Genomic DNA, 21,907 nt, shown 5'->3' with positions numbered 1-21,907 from the left:
TTTGATGAGGCTATAAGAAATGAATACATTTCATTCATCGACAAATATAGTCGGGAAAGAAAGGGAAGCAAAACATAATTTAAAGTATCTGGCAGGAATTTAGAAATATATATTGGGCTCATTAAAAGATTCCATAGCACTATTTGATGATTGATTACCTGTTATCCACTTCACTTATTTGATCTGCAAACATGATAATTGGCTACGATCAAATTCGTTATTCCTTTCTTTCCCAAAACGATTTCTTTCCTAGTCAGTGAGTGAATTTTAGTCAGCGACAATTTCCAATTGACATTTTGTGTTTTCCTCCTCACAAAAAGCTTCAATGAACGATTGAACACTCTTCACGATCAACTGCATGCTTCTTTATTGGAATGGATTATGAATGCAAAAATACAAACACAGAAATGTCAAATAACTAAATAGCTTAACATCGACGGAAACTACTATTTTGGATGAAAACTATTACTCGAATGAAATGTATTTCCAATTTGTCAATATACTGTTATGGTGTAAATAGAAGCCAAAAATGGACAGAAAAGGACAAAGATTTCAAATAATTGATGGAAGAAGGAAAAATATGAAACTAAATCAAGTAATTAAATGGAAATTTAATACAACAAAGATAATAGCGATACACCATAAACTTTTATAATCTTAAAATAGTCAATATAGAGAATTTCGAAATTATTCCATTATTGCTAGCATTCCTTCTCAACCAGTCCGTGTTTCTGATCGACCACTCCACAAGTGAGCAATAACCGTTTCATCAATAAGTGTAGTAGTGTCGCCTAAATCTGCAGCCTTATCACCTTCAGCGATTTTCCGTAATATACGACGTGTTACCTTTCCTTAAAATAGGAATATTAAATTTAAGAAGCTTAATTGATAAACTAATCCAAGACAATTTAAGCAGATAAAAGAGCAAAGAATTCTTACTTTTATTCTATTTCATCGCAAAGCAAGAGCAAAGCTATCTTACTTCATTCGACAGCTTTCTCTTCTTCATAGATACAGATGTTACTCACCTGATCGTGTTTTAGGTAGTCCAGGAGCTACTTGTATAACGTCTGGTACAGCAATCGCACCAATTTTTTTTCGAACCAAAAGTTTCAGATCCTCAATTTTTCTTTCTGTAAGTTTTACGCCCTAAAAAAATTACTTGATACATTAGAGGAAAGAGGATGAAAGCAGAAAGCATTTTCAGTCTTTCATTTGGATTACAGTCGAACCTTTCCAACTTTCTCAACAATGATAGATGCTGAAGACGGAATATGCTGTAAAAAAAAAAAAAAAATACCAATCGTAATGTGATGAATGCATATGGAAAGCTGCCTTTGATGTCATGCGGTGCCGCAACTACAGCTGCTTCCACTACATCGTTATCCGAAACTAGCGCAGACTCAATTTCAGCAGTAGACAGTAAATGACCTGATACATTCATAAGATCATCAATGCGCCCTGCAACATAAAATGATTATTAAATCAAATTATTTAATCAATCTCAAATTCCCATCAATGCCAAAACAAGTTGCCAAGTTACACCTGTAATCCAGTAGTAACCATCAGCATCTCGACGTGCTCCATCACCAGTAAAAAAGTAGCCCGGGTACGGCGAAAAATATGTGCTCATAAATCGGTCATGATCACCCAAAATGCTTCTACTTATACCGGGCCAAGCTCGCTTGAAACACTGTAACAATAACAACTAAACATTCAGATAGCAGTTGTTGTATCTTACCAAATGCATTTCACTGAAATGAAAAAGGATTAAAATATCAATGATATAGCGACATGTAAAATTGGCTCATGTTATTTAATGCAGAAATGAAACAGTCACCAAAGTTCCTTTACCAGCTCCTTCGATTTCTCGACCTTCCTCATCAATAATAACCGGTTCTACTCCAAAAAAGGGAAGTGTTGCACTACCAGGTTTGCAGGGAATTGCTGCCGGTAATGGCGTAATCGTATGTCCTCCTGTTTCTGTCTGCCAGTAAGTATCAAGAACAACACAGCGACTTTCACCAACAACCTGAAATTTGCACCTCATTCATCAAGTCCTCCACGACACAAAATTTTAAGTGAGTAAAACTGATGGTTTAAGTACCTTATGCAGCCACTTCCATGCTACTGGATTAATTGGTTCACCAACTGATCCCAGCAAACGTAGCGATGAACGATTGTACGGTGTAACATATTGATCGCCAAAAGCCATCAAAGCACGCACCGCTGTTGGTGCAGTATATAAGGTTGTAACCTAAAACAAAAAAATGTCACATCGAACAAGAACTATACCCTGTTTTATCCGTTCTACTGATTAATGGTTTTGAACTACTGCAGAGTACTGAATAAATGAGATATAAAACTACAATAAACATTAGAACAACAGTAAATGCATCGATCACTAATTAATGACTTACTTTGTACTTCTCTACAATCTGCCACATCCGTGATGGTGTTGGATAACTCGGTACGCCCTCATATATAACACATGTCAAACCATTAAGAAGTGGCCCATACACAAGATACGAGTGTCCAGTAATCCAGCCACAATCAGCTGTGCACCTGAAAATATATATCAAAAAAATATATTTTAATGAAAATCGGAAGCAAGATTACCTGATTTCGATTTATATTGGTGACTTTTTCTTGATTTCTTACCTTTTCAATTTGAAACAGTTCAGGCTGCTATACGAAGTTTTGAGACTTCCTTATTTCACTTTTACTTAATGTGTCCTTAGATAAAAAAATCAAAATTAATTATAAATAGTAGTACGGACAAGAACAGTTAATAAATTTCTTTTTTTTTTTCTTTTTTTTTACTTTTTTCACAATTTCAAGACTACTGAAACATTTCAGACAGTAAATCATCAAATATTATGTAGTAACTATTCTTTCATTTCAACTTAATCTATACTGAAAATATCCAATTTAGGACTCACCAATATATATCCCTTTCTGGATCAGCATCAAAAACAAATTTGACAGTAGCATAGGTATACGTCATGTAACCAGCAGTAGTATGCACGATTCCTTTTGGTCGACCCGTTGAACCAGAAGTGTAAAGAATAAAGAGAGGATCTTCTGCATCGTTCCATTCTATCTCAGAATTCATTCCTTTGCACCGTTCCATTTCTTTATCCCATATAACATCCCGTTTTGGATCTAATTTGACCTGATAATGAAAAATATAGCAACATATTATAACAATAAGGTTACAAGTTCATAACTTTGCTTAGAAGTATTTTAGTTAGTGATTCGTAAGGAAACCTTAAAAATAAAACTTATTTTAAGGAAATAAAAAGGAATGAACAAGTGCCAAAACTGAGATTTTAATATAAACAAATCCGATTTTGCCTTACGAAAAACACACATAGAAATATACTTTCAGATATCAAGAAGTGTAAATCTCAGTTTCCATATTCTTGAACTACTCATTCACTTTGCAACAGTTTCCTTCTCATAACCAAAATGCAATATTTAAGGAAACACAACAAAAGAATCAAACTTACGTCGATGGAAGCAGTACTGTCCGGTTTCCGAACACGTTTTAAATGTTGCACAACAATGACTTTTTCCACCGGTCTACCCTAAAATATTAACATTATAAATTTCAACATCAAATAATCAACAATAACAGTCTGCAGATTTCCTACTCAAGCAATTCAAGCAATTATATAATGCACTGAGGAAGGATTAGCACATTACTTATCAGCTGTTTGGGATTTAGAATTTATCACAGTTCAGCTAATGAGTCCAATTGCATTTTAAATGCGTCGTATGTTAAACGAGCCATTAAAATATACTTACCGACACATTGCATTCAGCAAGAGCATCGTCAGCTATCATTTTTAGTGTTACAAGCTTCTTGCCTCGATAATATCCATCTGCAGTGATCAGAATACGGGATTCTGTTTGACGTATTCGAGCTGCCAAAGCATCAGCACTAAATCCAGCAAACACTACCGCGTGAACAGCACCGATTCTAGCACATGATAACATTGCTATCGGTAATTCAAGTATCATCGGTAAATAAATCACCACAACATCGCCCTGAATTAACAACAATAAAATTAAAGGCCAGTAACAATATCGGTAGCTATCTTCAGTGCATTCCTGAATGACGATAATGCCACCGTCTCAAACGCAAAGTCATATCACACTGCATCACATTGCATAATTAAAATTTAACAAATCTCAAGAGATAGAAATTATGTAGTAGACCTTCTTAACTCCATGAGATCGCAGGATAGCAGAAAAAACGACGACTTTGTCAAACAGATCTTGAAATGTAATAGAACAACAATCACCAGGCTCATTACCTTCCCACAACAACGCCGTGCGAGAGCCATATCCTTAAATCTTGATTTGAATAAGAAACTTTAAGGATATCTTTATCAATTTTTCAATTCATCTATATGAAATCATTTTACGAATAAAATATTCATATTTTGCAAATAAATGATCCGTGCATCAAATTTAAGTACTTCTTAATTTCCAGTTTTACTATGTACTTACCTTTCTTAATGTTTTGTTCCAAGCAATTATATGCAATGTTCGTCCTTGCACCTTCCATAAAGCGCACATAAATATCCCCCTTACGACAATCGAAATTCCATTCCAGCCCCTAAATAATCGTTTAGAGTGAAATTTTCAATGGCACACTAAAATCTTGAAACGTTAATTACTGAATTCCGACCTCTCAGAAGATACAACAGACTTCTTCTCAATATCGAAAAGATTAAAGTTTGTGCTTACAAAGTCAGGTTTTTTATCCTCTTTACCAAAAAAAAAAAAAAGAACGAAATACACAGAAAAAATGAACAAGGAAAATAAACAAACAATGATTTTTCACCGCTTACAAAAAAACCAAACAATAATTATTCCTCGCTCCATTTCATATTTTTTAAGTTATTCAAAGAGATGCACTCGGAGAGAAAAAGAGCAAATGACCGACCTTCTTGGACGTCTCTTCGAAGTAAAGCTCTTTAGCTACTGTTCTCCAAAATTCATCGGCATTATTGATGGAGTTGTTATACATTTCCCGGTAAGAATCAATTCCTGTGACATGAGCACCTAAAAGACTCACATGTATAAGTGGTAGAAAGTAATATGTAAAGATTAAATTACTTTGGAATTTAATGTTTCCAAAAAGTACCTTATGAGTATAACAACGAAAAAAAATTTAGATTAGATCACATCAGATTTGTGATCACACATTTACAGCGATCATCTAAAACGCTTCAAGAAATAACTTCAGAAGCGATTAGTGAGAAACACATTCTCTGTCATCGAAATAGAGTGACCTAGAAGGTATGAAAGAGAATGAGAATCTTCACTTGCTTTTGCATAACATATATTCTCAAACTCTCCCTTTTCTTTACTGTTTCCAGTATTACTACTACCTGTACTCCATTTAAAGATTATCTCAAATATCAATAAAAAGAGAAAAATGATAATTATGGTGTGGCTATTAGCAGTGCTGAGTTCCCGGGAAATGATAAGTCTTTAAGAAATGATCCATTTTTCCAATAAAACACATTTTTATGAGTTTGAAAAAAATGAAAGCCGACCCAACTGTTTAAATGTTTTGTCGTAATAGATAGAATTCATTATTTCGCTGACAGTTCGATTAAGAATTAACAATAATAGTGAGAGATGTAGAAAGTATGAATCGTACCACTAAGGATAGGTGCCGGAGGGACAAACCATTCCTCGTCCTCTTTTACAGCAGACATTTGAGGAAACTCAAATTTGATCCGAGCATCCGACATTGTTGCTATCAAATTTGGAGAAGTGAATCAGACGAGTAAGTACAGTATCTACAAACAATTCTATTATCGAATTAAAAAAACCAGTTATCAATTTTACCAAAATTATCGAATCACAATAACAACCATCAGTTTAACAAAATTTGTCATCAAATTTGTCACATGTGATACCAAACCATCATTTAACCTGCAAGGTGATATAAACAATAATCGAGTTTATCTCTCATCTTCCGGTACCGTCCCGGTTAATCCTACTCCTCCTCCCTCCATCTCCCCGTTATCCCGGATTTCTTTCTTTCTCTCCTTTTCCCTCTCCCGTAGTAGTATGCTTACTATTGCTTTCTTCCTTTCCTCATCCAACAGCATAGAAGCACGATGTGTGATGTATGATCGAACTGAACTAAGCAGGAAGCAGAGGTCAAATCGAGGTCAAGCTCCAGCATCATGAACGTATCACAAGCACGATCAACATATTACAAGCAACATTCTCTCACCAGTAACGAATCGATGATGTGAATGATGTTTCCTTCAACTATATTCTTTGTTTACTTCATTCATGAAGTTTCAAATCTCTCTCTCTCTCTCTCTCTCCCTTTCTCTCTCTCCCTGTGTCTCCTGTGAGAATTATTATATCAGAAGAAGCGAGGCTACCATTTAAAGTGTAAAGCTAATGAAGAGCGAAAAAATTCGACGAGTGAGGTTCTCTTCGGATTGGCATTTTGAGTGAGGGAAGGAAGCATAAGGAAGTGTGCTGACAGAGCTTTGCAGAAAGGTCTCTTCATTAAATGGCTGGCTTCTCAGCACCATTCCGGTCAACCGGACATTTCGAAATAGCACAGAAATGATTCTGTTAGATTGACAATAACATTTTGTTGGAAATTTCAATTGAGTCCGATGAAACATTTAGTACTTAAAGGAAGGAAGGAAGGGAATGTGTGCAATCGCAAAGGTACCGGTATTTGTACTACTAACTAGTTGGTTTTTGATTGTTGATAAGCTTTTGGGCGGGCAGTTTTCATATCACATTATTTCCACATACAATTAACAGTGAAAGCTCTCTCTGATAAGAGCAAAAATCACTGAAGTCGACACTGACAAATTATCGCTGCAGGATGTAACTGATAACAAGTTTCACTAACGCTTCATTGCATTTTCGTTAATTTCTCGACATGAGAAATAATTCCTTAGCAAACTTGACGATTAAAATGTCGAACCAATATTTACTGAAATTGATCTAATGATGAGCATGCTAATCGATATTATCAAAGAAAACGAAAATTGCTGCAACTTTCTATTCCCAAATTTTTTTGAAGTGATCATCGATAATATATGTTTTCTGCTAATGTGTGCAAATCGGATGACCACTGACTGCTATAGCTACAACTTCATATTATTTACATTCAAAATTCTCCCTTCAAAAAAGGGAAAGTTAAATAAGAAAGAAAAGGATGTCTCTTGAGAGAAGACATTTATAAGCCTTTCTTTATCTTTTTGCGCTTCGCTAATTTCAGTTCAAACTGGCATGTATCAGTTTTCCGAAGTTCTCAGTAGACGGACATAGACTGAGTTGACAAGAGAAAGAAGCATAGGAGACAGAAGAGGAAAAGAAAGGGAGAAATTAGATCTAACTTTCTCTAGCTAGCAATTTATTCTCTCAACTAACAAACTGAATCATAAAAAATGAATAGTGGCGCAAATGTTCATGTCTCACTGAAAAGGAAATGATAATTGTCGAGAATTTCTCAGTTAAACAATTGATAGACACCCATTCAATTCAGTGAACCGGATAATGGTGACAACTGCATTGCAATACCTTCGTAAGCTGGGATAATTTAAAAGATAAAATATGGAAGAAATGCCGGAAGTGAAATATGGCCACACATGCAGTAAAAAAGCCAAAGCTAACTCTCTATCAAATTTGGCTTCTTGGCTATAGAATAAGCCTGATACACTATATATAAATGGTAATCTATGCACTGTTGAAGTTGTCCTTTGCTTGTTTCTACCCGGAAGACCTTGACTTTCTTTTTCTCGCTGAAAGAGAGAGAGAGAAGAATTGAAGAAAAGCACTTTTTTGAATGCCATCAAAATAAATAAGACCAATGACACAATAAAGCGGAATGTCAACATGAAAGCGATCAATCACGGATGACGTGGTAAGGAAGTAAGTGTTGTGCTATAAAGGACAATGATGATAGCAGTAGTGAAATACATCCCAGATGATAAAGATTGAAGGGATTTCGTCGTTTGTTTGTGCTCGTTGATAAGGACTGAAGGCTAATCAGCTTATCAGCGCAAGCTCAATCAGTTGGATGGTAACAGAGATTCATGACTCTCCTAAACAATAACCCTTTCCAATAAAAACATCTTTAACTTTCAATGCGAATTTCTTAGAAATTGTGCTTCCAAGTGTTGCAACGATTCCAGTAACCTATAACATTAATAATTTATCATCTCGGTAAACACAAATGGCTAGTAGAAATATCTTTTGCTATAATTCCACCTTGTTCAACTCATCACTAAAAATGAAAATGATAAACTATTAGGTTGATTCAATCTTCTCTACCAGTATCATATGAAATGTTAATGTTAACGAAAAATTGTTGATTGAGATTGAGTTCTGTAAAATTTTCCATTAATCACTATGAAATTATTCTCTTGCATAGATTTTAAGCACTGTTTAATTTCTCAAAAACTTGGTGCTACGAATCTTAGAATTTGATATAAAGGTACTGCTTAGTGATCTGATTTAGAAATGAAAGAATGCTAAGAAAAGTAAATTTGACAAGGAATTGTACATGCACAATCGTTTCCAAATTTAATTTTCACGGGGTATTCTTTATGCTTTGCATTAATCTTTCACTTATAACCGTCCTTAATTTGTTGCAGGGATGCGAGATCGGTTCTTGAAATCAGATAAAAAAATGTCATGCAGATGAACGAGCCAATCTTTATCAGAAATGGTGAAAGGAAGAGCTCGAGAATTCGGATATAGTGGGCAGATTTAGTGTGTGCTAAGAAATATAAAATGTATGTGACAAGAATGAAATTATTACAAATTATATATGATACAGTGGGGACAGTGTAACAGTCAATCGATCGAAAGATGTTTCTGTTCGAAATGATTGTTTATGGCTGATTCCCTTTAAGCATAAAACTGTTTTAATTTTACACATTGCTCAAATTTTATACATCATTTTAGTAAGAAAGAAATCATTTGTCCAACACTTATCTTTCAACTATAGCCTCTCGATTTTAGTATTTACTATTAAATTCTCTGCCGTATTATAACAATCAACGCTAGCTATTATCCAACCGTTCAGCATTTTAGTAAGAGGAAAAAGTGGCTAATGAGAAGTTAATAATTGAAGAAATTTGTTTGAAGTTTTGGCTTTCTCTTGATCAGTTTTTGCTGTGAGAAAAAGAACTAATAGGCATTCCATTAGTTGGAAGAAGAATAAGTTCCAAAGAAGTCACCAAAGCAAAGTTATAATCATTGTTTAGTGATTCGCTGCTATTAAAACTTCTTGAACAACTTCATCAGACATAGAAACTGCAATGTCTTCAATCAATGCTAGCTACAAGATTCAATTTTCCTCCACAGGATTATTCGATTACATGTTACAGAAGCAAGGGCTGAAGTTAAATTACTGAGTTTGGAAATTTTGGCTCATGACATCCTCATTCATCTAGTAATAATAATTTCACAAAATTTAAGCAAAAGTTTGATATGTCGGAAAAGTGTTTAATTGCAATGATCTTAAATCAATGGCCTGAAAACAATTACTTTTGGATGAACTTAATGGTGAATCAAACTGAGAGAAAGAGCTGAATGATACAGAAAATACTGGCAGAGCAGATGTACTGATCGTAGAAGGATGATGACAGCAGACATGTCAACTGACGATATTTGATGTCTTTTTTTCCCATATGTAGCAGAGTTTAAAATTTTGGTTAGGTTCAAGGTTCAAAGTCTCTTCGGTACTGAAGGTAAGGTCGCGAGTACAATAAAAGCATACAAAAAGTTTTTGCAGAGAAAATCATGTGAATGAGTATTTCAGTATGCTTAGGAGAATGTATGTAAAAATGACTTGTGAAATTGAGGCATATTAAAAGATTTGGTGATTCATTCTGATTTGTAAAGGTAATTTTAACTAAGAAAGAATGACTCACTCGACTTCAATGATATGTTGATGCAGTATTATCCCTATGGTAGGTATTAACGATACAATCTTTGTTGACCAATGAAAGAGAGAAGAGAAGGGAAAATGATCGAAATGATTGTTTAATAAAAAGTAAACGACAATAAAATGAAAATGACAGCTGGTCTCACTCTTATTCACCTTCTGTATCAGATTACAGAGATAAAGATGAAATGTAGTGACAGGTTTGCATGATGCATGCAATGCAGTGCCATTAGTGACTGCAGTGACCACTCTGCTGTCAGTGTTCCTTCTGGCAGTACACATACATACACATACACGACACTCAGCAATAGATTTAGGACAGACCTGCATTTTTGAATTTGAATTTGAATTTGGTAAAAGGCGGCATGGATCTATGGTGGGCATTTGGACAGTTCAGTTTACTTTACTGTAAATGCAGTGACGTTCGTTCGTAGCATGGATCGTGTGTACAGGAAGATCACGTGAGGTGACGTGTCGTGGAGTCGTGTGGCTGATAGTAAGTCCCACGTGATATTGAAATGAGGATGAGGTTTGAGGATTGCGTTACGCATTAGTAACGGATTGATTAAAGGAGGTTGATTTTATCAAAGGTCTGTGATTCATAGCTATTTGATTAAAGTAGGAGAAAGGGTGGCAGTCGATATGAAAAATGCAAATCTTTCAAAAGTTTTTTTTTTTTTTTAAGAAAAATCTTTTCTAATTTTTTAATTTTTTCTTTAATTTTTTTATATTTTTTAGAGAAAATGTAAATTTCTAAAAAAAAATTCTTAATGAGTTACAAGTAGCAAATGTCATGTATTGTGTACGAATCGCAAATATTTTCTTAACTCTTTCAATGATGTGTACACTGAAAGAGTTAAGAAAAAAAATAAAGTTATTACAGGATTTAGAAAATGCTTGCTTTATCAGGGAGTCAAACCAAGTGCAAAAATGGCTTTCAAAAAATTAAGGAGCAAGTGGAAAGTATCAAAATGATTCTACGATGTGGCATATGGTTACTTTTTTACAGTTATAAAGTCTGTCTTACAAAGAAGTTCAACTCAAATAATGAAAGCATACATGAATTGGATCTATTAATCAGATTAATTTAATTGAAATAATTTGTGATTTGTAACTGCTTTAATTTGCGAAATATGCGTTAACAATATGGTTCATGATTTCGTTGCTTTGAAAAGATGTCAGTGATTATAATTTGATGATTATGATAATGGCTATTTAAGATTTAGCAATAGCTAGAGGTCTAGAAACTAGAAAGTAAAGAAAGCGCGCAAATTAGTGTTTGATAAAGCTTTTATTTCATACTTCATTAACTTCTTTCTTGGATAATAATTAATTTATTTTATTTTCTATAAATGGTGTTGAAATATTAAAAGAATATTTCTTCATCTTATGACTCAGATCTTTCTCTAAAATGTTCATATCCGTTTTACTTTCAGCTGTTCAACTTTGCGTGATCCAATTATGACCACTTGCAATCATGCCTTCTGCAGGTTATTGTTTTTGTACTTTTCATACCCTGCTGTTCCACTTATTATTATTCCTCTTAGTTCAAGTGATAATACAGCTCAAACATAGATCAGTGTCTGTCATCTTTCTAGAAATATAGGTATTGCTGAATCACCTGTACAGGAAGTAGAACAAGTGACAAACAAATTATTAGAGCAGTTCTACGTTTTAGTTTTACGTTATATTTCATTTTAATAGGAGTAAAAATTTATCCTTTTGTAGGGTTTGTCTCTTTGAGTGCTTCAAAAGGCTTTCACGGATGCGATGTCCTATCTGCAATATGACTTTGAATAAAAGGTTTTTCTTTTTTTTGTTTTTAACTTCCACTCTTTCCTTGGCTGATTGCTTTGTGCATAGTATTTTTGGCACCTTATGACTGATATATTGCTATGAAGAATCTCTCAAAAAATGCAATTTGAGAAGTTGCGCAAGTTGTCCATTGCTGTCATCTTTACTTGATAAGTATTTGCCGCTAGCTAAAGCATTCAAAAAGGATATTATGACTACTGGTTTTGCGAAAGAAGATGATTTCATGGAAAGTCAGGTTTGCAGTCTTCATTTTACTGTTTGTAGTTGATTCAAAACATTAGTTCATGTTAATTCAAAAATATGCTTATCATTGAACTTTAAATTTTTTATTTCGTCCTATAGTTAGAAGGGAATTAGCTTCTTCGTTAAAAAGGTGGAAGATTTATGAGAAAAAAGAAAAAAATTAAATGGTAATAATAAAATTTTCATATTGAGTTTCAGAATATTGAAAACGTTTTCAGCTTAAAAGTTAGTTCCTCAAGGTTTTTTTCAAATGCCATTTGTAGGTCCCAATGACACAACTAGCGTCAGCGCCGTTACAAATTTCCCAAAATCAATCACGAAAGGTTGTTTATATCTAAATTGTTAATTTAAATTTTCAAACATCAACATTTAATTATATATATGTCATCTTGCATTACTTCTGTTTACTTTATTTTTTACTTGAAATTGCTCCATTCTACAGTTGTTAAGAATGGAATCGAAAAGTGCGAAGCGCCGTATCGCCCATTCAAAACACAGACCGGAAAAAAAGCAGCGGAATGATGAGATACATTATCCCAACTTGGTAATAGAAACTGTCGCCAATACCTGTGCAGGAACATCAACAGTTAAGCACACTTCTTGCAGCTCTGAAAGTACGATCATAGGTTACAATGCTAGTAGGTTGTTATTCAGACAGCTTCAGATGAACTCTGAGGAATTCAACATTGGTCAAAAGGAAAGTGAAAATGTTAGAATTCGAAACAATGGAAAAGAACACAGAAATCGACTGATTAGTATGGAGGATGCTACATATTCGCCACTGTATGTAGAAAAATTGGACCTTAATGCTTCAGCAATACATGATGAGAATATTGAGGACAGTAGTGCAAACAAGACAGATGCTTCGGTCCAAATGGAAATGATTGTTAATTCTGTCTTTGGTAAATTATTTCGGATTTTACAATTTTCCAGTCCAATATTTTATAACAGGTTTAATTAATTTACAGAGATATTCAAAACTGTGTTAACATTCTCATTATTATTCGTAATTTTTTTCAAATAACTCGTTTTTCCAGAAGCAAGCGAAAGTCAGTCACGGATTGAAGTTCTTATCAAATGTATGCCATGGATACCTAATTTTCTACATCTAGTTAGTGATTTGAAATATGTCTATGTCACCAAAATTATTGTTGCTTTAATCCTAAATTAGTTCACTTAGTTGCAGGACCGAGAAGAACTGATCAATGCAGTATGTCATTATAATGAAGAACTTTGTAATGAGAACAGTAAGTCCTTTATCATTTAATGAATTCCACCATAATTTAAGGAAGTAGGCACTTCATAATTTTTTCCACTTAAAGATCATTCGAAAAATGGTAGTGATTTGGTCCTCGAGAGCGACGAAGAAAGGGAAGTAGCAGTTCCAATAAATACTTCCTATACAATTGATTGCTGTCATAGCGATGCACAAGAAAATAAAAATCGTAATAATGAACAAAACACTGTCTCACTTCTAAAGGATAAACAATGTTATAAAGAATATAATGAAGTGTGTCATTCAATGATGGTGTCTGGAGCATCGAAACTTAGTGATCAGGTAAGAAGAGACATTGTTGTTGTTCATCAATATATTACTAGCATGCCATTCAAATATTTACTTTTTTAGTCTTTACTACGTGAATTCCTGGATAATTTTTCTTCTTTCAAACTTTCCACATCGATGGATCGAACGTGTACACACCTGGTTATTTTCAATGCCGGTAAGCTTACATCTTACAAGTAGATAAGAATTTAAGATCCTTAGAGATTAAAACAATTGAAATTCAAACCATTTTTCATATAATACATTTTGTTTACACTGTTTATTTTGCTTATAGCAAGAAGTAGTGACTTTTTAATTAGTGAGCGTAGATTTTTACAGATGGTTTAGTTTGTGAATTTTGGACAGTGAAATTAATTTACGCATTGGTTAATCACTGTACGATTGTATCATATTCGTGGTTAGAGAACTGCCTCAATCAAAAAACTATTCTGCCTACGGTGAGTAGAATTTTCTTTTTTTTATACATGGATAAATTATTCTAAGTCTAGGATTTGCATAATATGGGAAGAAGTCATGATTCAAATTGTTATTTTCAGCATGATTTTGAAATTTTGCTGAAAATAGATGAAACTCTGATAAGCATAACTGCTCAACGTGCCCTTACTGATCCCAGTACTTTATTCGATGGATATAAATTTTATGTCCCTCAAACTTTCTTTAATACGCAACTGATAGCAAGAGGTATGCATTTGAATGATTTTTAAAATAAACTCTCTGATGATTATTAATGTGTGTGATCCATCACCATTTTTTCTTTGAACAATTTTGATTATTTATGCTGCAAAATTGAAACAAATTTGTGGTAATGAACTCATGATATTTACTCTTAGCACTGGTTTTCAATTTGCTTAAAATGGTTAGAGAGATTTAATGGTATAATCAAATGGATCATAGTTCTCTTTTGCAATAAAGAAGATAAATTCTTTCCAAACTTTACTGAAATTTTATTTTCAGTAACCTCTAAATTTTTATTTTCAGATGTTTTTTTGGAAATTGTCGAATTGAGCGGTGGGGAAATTGTGTCACATGTTTGGGAGCTCCCCTCTGAACGCAGTTACATCATATTTGCACCAGATTGCTTTAATCAAGATGCTGCTCGAAGGTTTGTTGTTGATCGTTTTAGAAAAATAGTTTCAAAGCGATCAGTGAAAAATCAAGTAGTAATTTGCTGCTCACTGCAATACCACCAGTAGAGAGAAACATGGACCGGTTTTGTTTTGCATCAAGGTGTGCTATAATTATTGAGGTTTTGACATATGATTACAGCTCAAGGCTTATCAATAAACTAATAACAGAGTAAACTATGAAATGAACTAATTAGAAATTGTGCTCGATAAATATACCTCTGTCTCTCCGTATGTTCAATGCGCAAATGATTCTCACCAGATAATTGAAAAAAAAAAAGTTCGAAAAGACCATCCTGTCATTTCGTTCTGTTCTGTACAGTATTTTCTGCAGATTTGAATTGGATATGAAAAAGGAAGTGTTAAAAGCGGATTGGATTTTTGCATCGATTGGTCAGCATCGCATTCTAGACAGAGAGCCTTATCGCCTTATTCATTCCATAAGCTGATTGTGTCTATTTTATCAGCTTTGTTTTATCTATATTTTTCCTGCTTTTGTTTGTCGTCCTGTTCTCTCCTCGCTGCTTTTTTTTTTTTTTTTTTGACTCATATATATACTCATTGTTTTCATTTGTCGCATTTGTTGCTTGACCTGAATATGTTACCTATTTATTGGTTGCGGTCACTGGAATGAATAGTATATTGAAGTGACTGAAAAGATGAGTGCCATCATGCTGAACCCTGGTAAACAAGTACTTTTCGATAATATTTTTGAATGCAGTTTGGTAAAAATATACCGATATGCTTATATGAATGTACATGTGACTGGATTACATAGTAATGCATCTTATGTATATCAAAAATATATATATGAAAGAAGAATGATGTTTGCATGTGTATGAAGTTGGTTAGATGCTGGATTATTCAGCCGATATACAGAGGAATGGATGCATATATGAATACTTCTCAGCACTTTTAGCTTCATTTCTAAAATTCAAAACTATGCTGCACTATGGTATGTCTGTGACAAATATACCGTATATGTATGTAGTTCTGTGATGCAAAAGGCTAATTCGCACTCATTTTTATTGAACGACCAACATATTCATGCAGCAATATCGTTGGTTGGTATTTATGGTAATGGCAGTGTTCTGGTGGTGGTGGTGGTGTTGGTGTGATGGTTGACAATTAAATACCTAACAATAACAAGGAAATTCAAAATGAGCGTTCAAGATGTCAGCCAAATATTCCCCAATTTGGTCATCCTTCATGCCCCCTTCCTTATCCTACTTTGCTGTCTTGCGCAAACACAAGTGGAGGAGCTTGGTGATCGTGGGATTCTGCATGTGCAGCAGCAGCAGTTGCAGTTGCATATCTTGAGCAGTTACAGTAATGATGTTTCGGTGTTGCAGATGGAGCTTGTTAACCACGTTCCATGGTAGTCCCTTCACGTTCAGGTACGTGGCTCGCGACACCCGGATTCGCTCAGTCTCGTGGCCGCTTGAAGTCAAGCACAGGCACACCGCCGGGCAATCATGCCTGGCACTTCGCGGATCTTCAGCTCCTTCTCTTGCGTCATGTAGACCAACGTTATCGGGTCGTACTCTGTCGGATGACAACAGCCACTCACAGCGTTTTTTTTTGTCGATGAAGTGATTTTGCTGTGGGCGGAACGGCCAGCCTGAAAAGATACTAAATGAACAGTTTTATGAGGATTCCACACTTCGGAAATGTGAAACAGACCAGCAAAAGATTGGAATTATAAGAGTATGTATAGCGCGCAGCGCGGAATGATTTAACTAGTAGCAAAATGAGACAACCAACATGGTGAAGACGACATTCCCCGCTGCACATGTGCGCATCGTACAGTTTGGGAGCAATAACAAAGTCCCAGCCGGCAGCTTCGAAATCCACAACTAAACTGTACAGGCAACAGGACGGTTCGTTCATCTCTTTCGTACACACTTCCTGATAGCTACGTTTGCGGCGACCCCACTCCTCTACAGTTGTCAACTCGAGATACATCATCTGTAACAAGACATGACATGACATGACACATACACATCAAACAGTAATTCCCCTGCTAATATCCATTTCTAATTTCGATAAGAAAGACGAACATTTTTGGAATCCTGTTGTGGATGAATAGCCAAATTCTCGCCTTTGTAAAATGCTTCCACGTATAAACCCATGAAATCATTACCACTCCACCACCGCTGTACGTCGTCAACACGTATTGGGATTTGTATGTAACCATCCTTGCTAAGATCAACGTGACGTTTGCGCTCTGCCAGAGCTGCGCCAATCTGAACTTTATGCAATTATTCAATGAAATATTGCACGTTTAGCAAGCACTAGGATTACCAGTCTGACATATATCTTCAGTGAATGTCACATGCAAAACTGCACAGATGATGATGAGTCTTAGGATTTGGAGGTTGAATATAGATTTGTTCACTACAGACATGGATAGGGATCTGTTGATTTTGACTCCCGTCCAATTTATTTGTCATTCTAGTGAAAATCAGTCAGTTCCAAAAATCACAGGAAGACAAGAAATTGGTCTTTAGTCCTTACTCTTACATGTGATGCAGGAAAAGTGTTGTGTAGCATGGTATTAGTTTATCAGTTTATTAACTTACATCAAATGAACAGAGCAATCAGCTTAATAAAATCTCGATGAGACACCTAGGTCACGAGTGAAGTGAGACACAAGTTTAAAAGAAGTTGATGATGGAGAGTGGCAGCGAATGAGATGGAGAACGGTCGTCTCGATATATGCCTTGGAAATTAAATGGAATTAGTTAATGCGACAAAGTAAGCGAAATTGATGCAAGGTGTCAAGCAAGTATTCAGCATCACTTTGAACATTAACTTGAAGTGCACTGATGAAATGTAACGAAATGCGACATTTTCTATTTCTACTAATCTCGAGAAATCCATCAACAGTGCTAATGATGGGTTTTAAAAAGGTGACAGGTAGTATGGTAATACTTGTAATAACTTTAGCAATTGCAAATCTCACACAAACTCAACTGATCTTCAGAATGTGAAAAGCTTGAAGGATGAGAGTGATGTTTGCAACATCTTACAGCAATGTTAATAATTACAAAGAGGATCTATCACCTAGAGATCAGGAAATGCAATCTAAAATCGTTGAGATTGATCAGTTCTTTTTTTGATGAATTCTTTCAACCTAATGGCATTTTTGAAAATAACTAGAGAAATTACATATTGTCATGAGATGAATCTAAGTAAATTACAAAATTAAAAAAATGATCTGATAAGCATTGCTGTTGGAAAATTGTTTGATTTTTAAAAAAGAGCAGCTGATAAAGAGTAAGGAAATTGTTGAATAAAAAGACTGCACACCAGTAAAGTAAAATTTGACAAAATAAGAAAGATGATAAGAAAAGAGTGCTGGCGCATTTTAACATACCCTCCGCAAACCCACCTGTCGCGCTATTTTATTCCTCAACAAAAAAACTGGAAAGCAACGATGACATTTGTCATATTTATGCAACGAAACACTTGGATTCACTTCAGCATTTTTCCATCTTTTTAATTTTATGCTACTCCACAAATCTATTCACTGAATTAAAATGAATCAGTTGAAAACATGAAAAGGACACTAAGAGAAGAAAGAATTCAAAACGAAGATAAAAGATTGTGCAGCATTTTAAGGAAGGCAAATACTTGATGATAATGCTTTACATGATATTCTCGCAATTGACAATAATTTCATTTATCACTATGACATTTTGTTCAGATGCAGATAGATCACTTGAACTCTTCCTGAACACAAAAGTTACTCAATCTTCTAAACTGCACATTACATCAATATTACTCTTTCAATGATTTCCAAACGAGCTAAAATTTGTTGCTGATAAGAAAAAAATAAAAAAAAAAGCACTGCAACAGCACCATTGATCTAAGTGCTGAAGAAGTTGACCTGAAGAAGGAAGTAAATGAGGGAAACAAGCGCAATTGCAAATTAACGCCAATTACAGCTGTCCTTTCCATGACATTGTGACAAAGTGCAGTGTAACATCGATAAGGAATAATGTTGTTAGGTACAGTGAAACCGAAACCGCCTTTTATGCGTTTTGTAATCAGTTTTGAAATTGTGTAAAAAACAGGAAAGTTAGATGAAAAGTTCAGAGTGGTTATACGTACTTATTGCAGTAGTCCCATGCCTGTATTACTTGATCACTGGATATCACTGATCAGAGAGAATTAGCTAATAACAGATCTGAACAGGACAATATACCTTGGAAGTCATTATTAGTAGGTCGTGTCGCCAAAAAAAAAAAAAAATTATTCGGAAGAGATGAACTGCTAATAAGTACATCTTTGAATTGCTTGATGTTTAATTTGCATTGATCAGAATGAAAATCGGATGAGAGATTGTCACAGCATAAAATTCACTCGCCAAGCAATCTTTTCAATTTTTTTCTTTTACTTTTCTCACTTTCTTATAGTTTTCACTTATCATTTCTCACATTCTCCATTCCTCTATCTACTAAAATTATTTCCTGAAAGTAAAGTGATAAAATTTGTCGCATAGGTTTTATCTACAAGTTCACATCTGTTCACTTTTCTGCACAAATGTACAGAGAACCGGTAAGATGCTACGCAGTTCGTCAATGATTACCAAAGAGATTCTAAATTGGGAAACCAATACGTCAATTATCTTTCTCTCTCTCTCTCTCTCTTGACAGAGAGATTACTTTGATTGCATGTCCAATGAAAGGAATGTTTACAGTAAAGGACAAGTTATCCTGCTCCAATGAAGACTACTGCTCTTTCTCCACTCTTAAAAAAGGACGGAAAGAAGAATAACCTTGAGGTTGACAAACCTTCACTTGCGCCTCAATCTACACAACACCCACGTGACCTCGATAGTCACTAAGGAGGTTTCTCGGCTCTTGGCCTTGATCCATATCTAACAGATATCGCGCTTATCATCATACCCTTTCCCTTCTCTGCATGAATATATATCATATCAATATATAACTAGATGATAACGATGACAACGATGACGTTGCTGCGGCCATGATGAACAAAACCCGTTTTGCAAACTTGCTGCTCCGAAATCAGAAATGTTTCTTGGAAGCAAATGCACGTCAGGACCCAAATTATTATTACTTGTTCTACCGGAAAACTATTTCGGAGCCCTCAAAATGTGAATAAACAACAACAAGATACGGTATTTCATTATTACACAACAAATTTTAATTTCTCGAGAAATAGCACATTTGACGTTCTTTTGAAGTTGGTATTTGCAAATCGAAAGTTTTTTATTTCAGAACGATGCGACGTACGCAACATACTCCTATTTTTAGGAAGTGAAAATATCAAAGAGATAAGCTGAGATGCTACAGAAAAAAACTTGGAATTCTCATTAACAAAAATAAGCCATCCTTTTTTTAGGAAGAATAAATCTGTTCGGATACATTAATTCCGTAATTTGTTTACACTTTTACAGAAACAGAAATGCTTGCAATATTTCTGTCTTCAGAAAAGAGAACTGAGTTGTGAGTGTCAACTTCAGACAGAAAGAATTAGGATTTTTCATCATTCACGAGGTTCTGCATGACGTATCGCATAAGTTGCAATGAGAATTAGCCGTCCGTGTTAAGTGAAGCAAAATCGCTAACGTTAGCACAAAACACAAAAAATGAGATGACACGTAATAGAAGATAAGCATGTGAAATAATGAATAAAGAAAGGCCTACCAAAAACTGGGAAATAAAATGGGTTACGCAAAATAAGCGTTCAAGATGCATAAAGGTGCTCCAATATCAGGAAACTTCACTGACAATTCCTGATTTGTTGATATGTGTAAGTAATGAATAAATAGTATAAATTAAAGGTGCCATGAGCGGAAGAGAGATTATCAAAGGAAGGAAGTAAAGGGGAAGTGTTGTTCACTTTTCCGAGAGAAGATAAAGGGATGAGAAGAGGGAAGAAAGAGCAAGAGAAAGATAAAAAGTGTAATACCGACCGAGCCATTCTTGACGACCTCCTTGACCAGTACTTGGACTGTCGCAATGCGTGAATCAGGATGAAGCTTGGTTGGCTTCCGTAGATATATGTTAAGTACAGCGGATAGTAGCAGTTTCGACATCAGCTCATCGGAGAACTTGAAATGTGCAAGAACTTGGTTCGGGTTCAGGTTGAAGCGAGTTGACGTCCTTTCGGCTAATACGATCGTTCGCTCTGCTTTACGTTCAGGCAACATCAGTTCATCAGCCAGAAATGATGTATGCACAGAAGTTGTTACTGAATCATGTCGTAACTGATACTTCAAATACTTGGCAACTTGTGGAATTGCTGGGAAACCATCTTGTGGTCGCACTTGTGGTGGTGCGTCCAAACCAAGCTTCTCCAGAATTTCACGTTTAATCAGTTCCAGCCGTATCTTGGCCAACTCATCCCGCGCTTCTGCACAACCATGACAACTGTGATTGCTGTGATGGTGCCAAGCGGTGGTTCCGTGTGTCGATGGACTGCAGGATAAGCTCAATGCTAGGAATATGGAGTGTATCGACACCGCAATGAACGTCATTTCTGAATCGCCCTCCCGTACCTGCTGCTGCTGCTAGAATACCTGGACGCTCCACAGCCCGCAACTGCTGACAGTATGTGTTATCAGGTATTCGGCCGAACCACCAGCACCAAACCCACCAACGGATTGCTTGCCTGCCTACTATATGTGTGAATGACTTGTTGCAGATAATGATAGTGCCGATGGTGACGATACTGATACTGCTGCTGCTGCGGTAGTACTGCTGGTGGTGGTGATGATAATGGTAGTGATGGTGATGATAGTGGTGGTGATAGTGCTACTGGTAGTGATGGTGATAGTGGTGATGATGGTGGCGTGGCTCGGAGGGTGTTGCTGTGCTTCCTCTGCCTCCTTCCTTCCTTCCTTCTTCCTTCTTCCTTCTTCTTCCTTCGATGTTGTTCGGTCAGTTCGTCAACTCCGCCTTTCCGATCTGATTGTGCTCCACGTTTGGTTCTTACTTCATTCCTTCCAATTATTTGTTAAATTAACAATAGACTGTAGATGAAACAGTTCATTAAAATCATTACAATTACGTACATAAATCCATTCATCTGTGGGATGAATAATGACGGATGCCTAAAATGAAACTAATTAATGCAAAGAATACAAGCAAAGCAGTTTAACGATAATAATGAGAGTAAAATCAGAGGCACATGTAAAATATCCTTCGGCAAATGCATTCAGCATTCAGT

At 35.4% G+C, this 21,907-nt stretch overlaps 3 protein-coding genes across 7 annotated transcripts; 1 reads left to right on the top strand and 2 right to left on the bottom strand.

Annotated features, from left to right (window-relative positions):
• Positions 1–714: 714 nt before the first annotated feature.
• Bma-acs-19 (acetyl-Coenzyme A synthetase 2, putative) lies at positions 715–5,774 on the bottom strand (the record flags this gene model as incomplete). 4 transcript variants are annotated; one of them, XM_001900888.2, is made up of 14 exons in its annotated part: positions 715–851; positions 1,029–1,149; positions 1,301–1,461; positions 1,546–1,693; positions 1,841–2,032; positions 2,108–2,257; positions 2,421–2,565; positions 2,943–3,175; positions 3,513–3,590; positions 3,811–4,053; positions 4,225–4,355; positions 4,519–4,627; positions 4,958–5,076; positions 5,681–5,774. In XM_001900888.2, the coding sequence occupies 14 exons, from the start codon at positions 5,772–5,774 to the stop codon at positions 715–717; spliced, it is 2,061 nt and encodes a 686-aa protein (XP_001900923.2). The 4 variants fall into 4 exon arrangements, with proteins under 4 accessions (XP_001900923.2, XP_042933607.1, XP_042933608.1 ...); XM_043077673.1 differs by lacking the exon at positions 5,681–5,774 and having other exon boundaries at positions 4,958–5,041; XM_043077674.1 differs by lacking the exons at positions 4,958–5,076; positions 5,681–5,774 and having other exon boundaries at positions 4,519–4,576.
• A 5,077-nt stretch (positions 5,775–10,851) lies between these two features.
• On the top strand, positions 10,852–15,153 carry Bm12997 (Uncharacterized protein; the record flags this gene model as incomplete). Its single annotated transcript, XM_001900887.2, has 14 exons — positions 10,852–10,952; positions 11,395–11,448; positions 11,687–11,761; positions 11,885–12,008; positions 12,280–12,339; positions 12,459–12,918; positions 13,054–13,127; positions 13,203–13,263; positions 13,339–13,574; positions 13,644–13,737; positions 13,899–14,017; positions 14,117–14,261; positions 14,559–14,682; positions 15,039–15,153. The coding sequence occupies 14 exons, from the start codon at positions 10,852–10,854 to the stop codon at positions 15,151–15,153; spliced, it is 1,842 nt and encodes a 613-aa protein (XP_001900922.2).
• A 998-nt stretch (positions 15,154–16,151) lies between these two features.
• Bma-daf-7 (transforming growth factor b homolog, putative) lies at positions 16,152–21,215 on the bottom strand (the record flags this gene model as incomplete). 2 transcript variants are annotated; one of them, XM_043077671.1, is made up of 4 exons in its annotated part: positions 16,152–16,325; positions 16,469–16,672; positions 16,765–16,950; positions 20,652–21,215. In XM_043077671.1, 4 exons carry the CDS (start codon positions 21,213–21,215, stop codon positions 16,152–16,154), a joined length of 1,128 nt encoding a protein of 375 aa, XP_042933605.1. The 2 variants fall into 2 exon arrangements, with proteins under 2 accessions (XP_042933605.1, XP_042933606.1); XM_043077672.1 differs by lacking the exon at positions 20,652–21,215 and having other exon boundaries at positions 16,765–16,836.
• Positions 21,216–21,907: the final 692 nt, after the last annotated feature.

This window comes from Brugia malayi (genome assembly GCF_000002995.4).
Source record: "Brugia malayi strain FR3 genome assembly, contig: Bm_v4_Chr1_scaffold_001, whole genome shotgun sequence".
NCBI lineage: Eukaryota > Metazoa > Nematoda > Chromadorea > Rhabditida > Onchocercidae > Brugia > Brugia malayi.
This window is presented reverse-complemented; position numbering and strand designations above follow the sequence as displayed.